The sequence below is a fragment of the Cynocephalus volans genome, chromosome 12, assembly GCF_027409185.1.
Source record: "Cynocephalus volans isolate mCynVol1 chromosome 12, mCynVol1.pri, whole genome shotgun sequence".
Taxonomy (NCBI): Eukaryota; Metazoa; Chordata; class Mammalia; order Dermoptera; family Cynocephalidae; genus Cynocephalus; species Cynocephalus volans.
The window spans coordinates 70,682,069-70,687,540 of NC_084471.1; the positions used below are offsets into that span (position 1 = coordinate 70,682,069).

Consider the following 5,472-nt stretch of genomic DNA (forward strand, 5'->3'; position numbering starts at 1 on the left):
GGAAGGAAATACTGATTCCGGTAGGCAAAGGCATCTTTGAGAAACTGGGGAGAGAAGAAGAGGGACCAGAAAAGGCTGGAGGACAAAAGGGGAGAAGAATGAGAGGGACAGGGTTGGGGTGGAGGTGGTCTCTGCAAACTAGGCTGGAACCCAGCAAAATAAATAGTTTTATTTACAACAACCAAACTCGTGGCTTTGTATCCACGTTTCAGTGCAAATTATTTACACACTGATGAGGAGGCAGGACAGGAAGGGGTAGGAGGTGGCCGAGGGAGGCATGGCTCACAGCTGTTCAATGGCTCCAAGACAGAGGCTTAGGGAATGGGGACATTTCTACTGGGTCCCCCAACCTCATTTTCCACATCACCACAGCTGCCCTTTCACCCTGGAACCTCCCCTTTCAGCCGCAGGTGGAGAGGAGAAAGGCCCTGATGCCCAGGTGTGTGTTCAGGGTCTGCACCCTTGACAGAAGGATGGGAAGTGACCTTTGGGACCCGGAGATAATGGAGAACAAAGGGAAAAGAGAGAGGCAGAGAGGTCGCTGGCATGGTGGAGCAGAACAACACCGTCAAGAACTGACCTGGGTTGGGGAGGGGACGAATCCTTCTCTCACCTCCTGGCCAAGCAGGGGGCAGTGCAACAAGGGGTCTCCCGCGGAGAGGGAGGGAGGTAGGTCGGGGCAGGTCCATCAGGATGGCAAGAAGGTTCGTGCCACCCCAGGCAAGTGGTTTGAGGAGTCCCCAGGTAGGAGGAGGTGGGAGAGGTGGCATACGTATGTACCGCGGGGAATGTGGCTGGAGGTACCGAGGTGGGCAAATATCAGGGTATTGAGTGCCAGTGAGTCTGTTGGAGGAGAGCTTGAGGGGAGCGTTCCTGGCGGCGAGTCCGCGCAGCGCCTCACAGACACTCGTGCAGAACGCGCGTGTGCGTGCAGTTGCGGCAGCTGACGTGGCAGCACCAGTGGAAGGTGCAGTTGCAACGCTCGGTGACGCGCTGCGTGCGCGTGCGGTGGCCCCGACCACAGCAGAGCAGCTCGCAGCCGTCCAGCGCCGGCGACGAGCTGTTGCAGGCGCGCCCCGCCGTGCCTGCCGTACCCAGGCGTCCGCTGTAGGTGCAGAAGTTGGGCGATTTCTCGAAGTAGACGAGGTCATGGGGAGAGGGCGGCTTGTGCGCCGGATCTTCTGGCTCGAGGCGCAGCAGCTCCGCCCGCGAAGCGCGGTTGCTACCGCGGTTGCCGTAGAGGACGCGCGAGGCGCCGTCGAAGCGGTCGCGCAGCACGTCGCCCACGGCGCGCAGCGTGGGAAGCCGCATCCAGCACGTGCGCACCGTGCAGGAGCCTGACATCCCGTGGCACTTGCACTCCTGGCGCATCTCGGAGAACACGGTCTGGGAGGAGGGGGAAAGAAAGGGTGTCCTAGGGCACTGTCAGAGCCAGAGCCACCATCCCAGGGACCGCCACCTCCAGGACGCCGCCAGGACCTCAGCAAAGGCCCAGAGAAGGGAGGCGCGAAATATCCCGCTGAGATTTGGACCCCGGGCCCAACTCTGCTGCACGCCTGCGAGTCAGTCTCGGCCTCATGGCCTTATTTTTCGAGTCTGTACAGTAAAGGAGCTGTAGGCAAGACATTCTATGGGTTGCATGACTTCTAACCTCTTCTGTTCTACATGCCCTCAGCCTAGGCACCCGTTTGCCCTCAGCCACTATCTTTTCTATTCTCCGGCTTCTTTCCAAGCCTCCCGCTCTCTCAGGACGCCCTCTCCTGGTTCCCCTTGCCTTATCACCGACTGTTACTTCCCGAGCCCGAGCTTAGCCCCTGCCACTCCGCTTCGAGTGCGGAGCCTCTCAGTCCGGCTCACCGTGCGGCCCGCCTCGTTGTTGTGAAGGTTCATGAGGAAGCGCAGGTCCCGCCCCTTCTCCCCGGAGTCCACGAACTCCCGGCCGAAGAGGCGGCCGAAGTCGATGTTGTCGCTGCAGCCCCCCCAGTGCCAATCGGGGCCCCCGGGGCCGCGCCGCCGGTAGTCGCATGTGCAGGACTCGATGGAGCCCTCTGAGCAGGAGCGCGCCACCGAATGGGTGACCCCGGCGGAGGTGATGGCGAAGATAAACGCTGTTTCCCGACAGCCTGTGGGTGAAGGGAGCGGATATCAGCGAGGGGGTGCGCGGGGCGCCAGGTCAGCATCCTCACTGGAGGGCTTGGGACCTTGGAGTCCCAGGCCTCAACTCCGCTCTCAGGAGCCTGCGGCCGGCAGTGTTGGAAATCCGGTCTCTAGGTCTCCTAGAGAAAGCAGGTGCGTGGGCACGCACCCACGTCCAGGCTAATCATGCCTTACTGAGACTCTTCAGGTCGCATTTTGGCTCTAGAGCGCAAGCGAGGCAGCCCTAGAGAGGAAAACCGAAAGGAGGGGAGCGGAAGAACTCTTGCATCGCCAGACCTCTCTGCAGCCCAAACTTTCGGTCCACATTGGCGATGCACTTTGCTGGGCAGGATGCAAGACAGACGCCCGCAGAGAGCAGCTTCCCAGGCGCCTCTGAGAGGGGCTAGGGGAAAGTGGTGATCAGCCGGCGTTCACTTCCCGGAACTCCCTTTCTCTGGGGCAGTGGCTCAGAAAAGTTAAGCTTTGTGCCTAAAGTACACGGCTGGAAAGCGCCTGGTGGAAAGAGTCCGGCCCGGAGTTGGCGCTGGGCATGAGGCGCTTGGCGGGTTGATTTTGTGACCCCTCAGGCGCCCGGGACATCTTCCCTGCACTCGCCCGCCCATGCTCTGGGGGTGACCCTGTGTTTCCCCTGGTACCGGAACGTCACCTTCTTGGGCACCCACCTCGGTTAACGATCTTGCCGAAGAGGTGGGGCCCCGGAGCAGTGGGGCAGTTCCAGCGGCGGTTCCGGAACTGCCACTTGCACTCGCGCACGGCGCTCTGCAGCCCCCCGCTCACGCTATGCAGGATCCCGGGGTTCTGGCGGATCAGCCGCCGCTGTTTGCGGCTCAGCAGCTGCAGACTGGGCTCCAGTACCAGCTGCAGACTCTTGGAGTCGGTCAGCAGGTTCGTGGAGGAGGCTACATTCACGATGCCCCTGGTGGGACGCATGAGAGGAGCTCAGACTTGGGAAGGGGACTCGAACCCTAACCGTAAAGGCCGTGCCCACCCCGTCCTCTTCCTGGGGTTATGTGCCAGGAGAGAGCGGCGGGAGATCAATAACAAGGTAATGACTCCGAGCTCCCGGGGGCTCACTAGTTTGAAAGAAGTGAGCGTCCAGACTTCTGTGTGCGCAGGAATACTAGGGCTGCTCAGAGCCCCGGATCCGGGCACTGGACAGAGAAGGCATGCGGGACCCAGAGACTGAGTGTCTACCTTGGCTCTCGGAGCCTCCTTCCAGTCAGCCTAAGCGGGAAATCTTGGCCTGCAGTCCTTGCCCACCCAAGGCATGAAATGCTTAGGAGTCCCACCTTCTTCTCGCCTCCTTTCTAAGGGAATGCCTGGCCTTTCGCTTCCTGAGGTGAGGAAACCTGTGGTGTGGACACCACCTTGAGGCTGGGTTTGGGGCTCAGAGGGGAAGGGCGGTGCTAGATAGGAGTGGGCTCCCTGCCTGGGGTACCGTGGGCCTCCGCGGGCGGATCATTCGTCTAACTGCAGCAGAGCTGGAGTCTCTGGGGCAGCTCTGCCAGAGCGCCCCTCGGTGTAGCATAAGGAAGTCACAGCGCAGGAGGGAGCCTGTTGGCAGACGGATCCCAGAGCGTGGGAGCTGGGTAGAGTTGGCCCCTGGCTCTGCGCCCCGGGACAAGTGGCTACCCCGCACCAGCTCACTTACCACCATCGGCCACTGCTGTTGGCGGCCAGGGCTGCGGGCAGAGCGGCCAGCGCTAGCAGTAGCATAGCAGAGACCCAGCCGGGCAGCAGCGCCCAGTGCCCCATGGCCTGCCTGGCCTTGCCCACTCTGTGCTTCAGTTGCGGCGGTTTTGGCTGCTGCCCGCGACGGTGGGACCGGACGCGGTGGTGGCGGCAGTGGCGAGAGTTCGCAGTCTGGCTTTAACAACCCTGGGGGCGGGAGGCGCGCAGCATGGCTCGCGGTCCCGGCTGGTGGGCTGAGGCGGCCACGGCGGGGCGGCACCGCCTCTTATAGTTGCGGCGTTGGCTGAAGTGACGAGAGGAGGCTACCCCGCCGGGCCGCACTGTGGCACCAGGGGCGCCCCGGTCAGGGGCGCAGACAATGAGTAGCGAGCGGGGTCGTGGCTCCCGCCCGTCTGAGCCGAGAGCTGACGGGCCGGCCGTCGGGGCTCACCCCCGCCCCCTGCCAGGTGGCCCCCGCCTCTGGGCCTGCACTGGCCGCCGACCCCTCCCCTTGGGACGCCCTCCCACGCGCGCCTGCCTCACTCTTTTTCGAGTCGTGAGCCCGTCGGGGACCAGAATCCGCCAGGGGGCGCAGCGACAGCGTACTGAGGGAGCCCTGCCTGTGGTGGAGCTGTTGTCCCCTAGACGTCACCCCGGACCAGGCAGGCGCCCCCTCTCTCCCATCCTGTGTGGTGGAAGGAAAGCTGTGGTTCAGGGCAGCAACTCTGGGGAGACGCTTCCCCACCCTGGAATCCCCGACGGCTCGACAGAGAAGGAACAGGGGGAGACTGAGGGCATGGGTGGGGCTGTGGTCAGGGAAATCCCGGGGGTGGATTCGGGGGGCGGGTGAGCTGACCAAACAGAGCCTGGCGGTGGAGAGAAACCTGAACAGCAACAGAGGCAGTTTGCGCAGGGGGGGGGGGGGCAGAAGGAAGGCACAGGTAGCTGGGTGTGTGTGTGTGTGTGTGTGTGTGTGTATGTGTGTGTGTGTGTGTGTGTGTGTGTGTGTGTGTGTGCTGTGTAACACTGTGAATGTGAGCACGATTGAGAATGAAGTGCGTGTGTTCTGAGGGTGCACGCTCATGGGTATCAGTGTGTTCTGGGGAGGGAATGTAGGAATCTTTCCACAGAATTTTGGAATTTAGCCCAGGTCAGAAGAGGTCATGGAGTCATCTTGTCACAGTCACCGCCTGGAGCGGTGTGTCTGGACGGTGGTCGCGGCTGACAGGAGAGACCCAGAAGCTTGACTAAGGGATGGAGAGTGTCTGGGACTGTATGTGGAAGTGGGTGGATGAGTGTGTGCATGGAGAGATTAAATATGCATGTATGTGTCACTCTGTCGCCCTGTGTACCTTGCATCATCGTATGGTGTGTCACCCTGTGGCATGTGTCAACCTGTGCTTGTCACTGGGTGAGGGAGCTGAGCCTACAACCAAGATGGATCAAAATGGACCAGGCCTGGAGGAAAGGCTGAGCTTCTGAGGATGGGCAGTGGAGAAGATGGAGTAGATGTGTGTGTGTAGTCAGGAGGACTGGGAAGAAAAGGGCTGTTGGCTGAACTGAGCCTGTATTAGGGAATTTGTGCCTCCATGTAATTGCTTCTCTCCAGATTTTTCTGCCAAGTTTCTGTCTTTTCCCAGAGCT

At 61.4% G+C, this 5,472-nt stretch overlaps 1 protein-coding gene across 1 annotated transcript; it reads right to left on the reverse strand.

Annotated features, from left to right (window-relative positions):
- Positions 1–897: 897 nt before the first annotated feature.
- On the reverse strand, positions 898–3,912 carry WNT1 (Wnt family member 1). Its single transcript, XM_063115531.1, has 4 exons — positions 3,809–3,912; positions 2,820–3,073; positions 1,858–2,123; positions 898–1,386 (listed from the first exon to the last, which is right to left on the reverse strand). The coding sequence occupies exons 1-4, from the start codon at positions 3,910–3,912 to the stop codon at positions 898–900; spliced, it is 1,113 nt and encodes a 370-aa protein (XP_062971601.1).
- Positions 3,913–5,472: the final 1,560 nt, after the last annotated feature.

Excerpts from the sequence above, each read along its gene's own strand:
- WNT1 (XM_063115531.1), bottom strand. The coding sequence starts at position 3,912 with ATGGGGCACTGGGCGCTGCTGCCCGGCTGGGTCTCTGCTATGCTACTG. Across the intron at positions 2,124-2,819 it reads CGGCAAGATCGTTAACCGAG|GCTGTCGGGAAACAGCGTTT; the intron begins GTGGGTGCCCAA and ends CTTCACCCACAG. Across the intron at positions 1,387-1,857 it reads ACAACGAGGCGGGCCGCACG|ACCGTGTTCTCCGAGATGCG; the intron begins GTGAGCCGGACT and ends CCCTCCTCCCAG.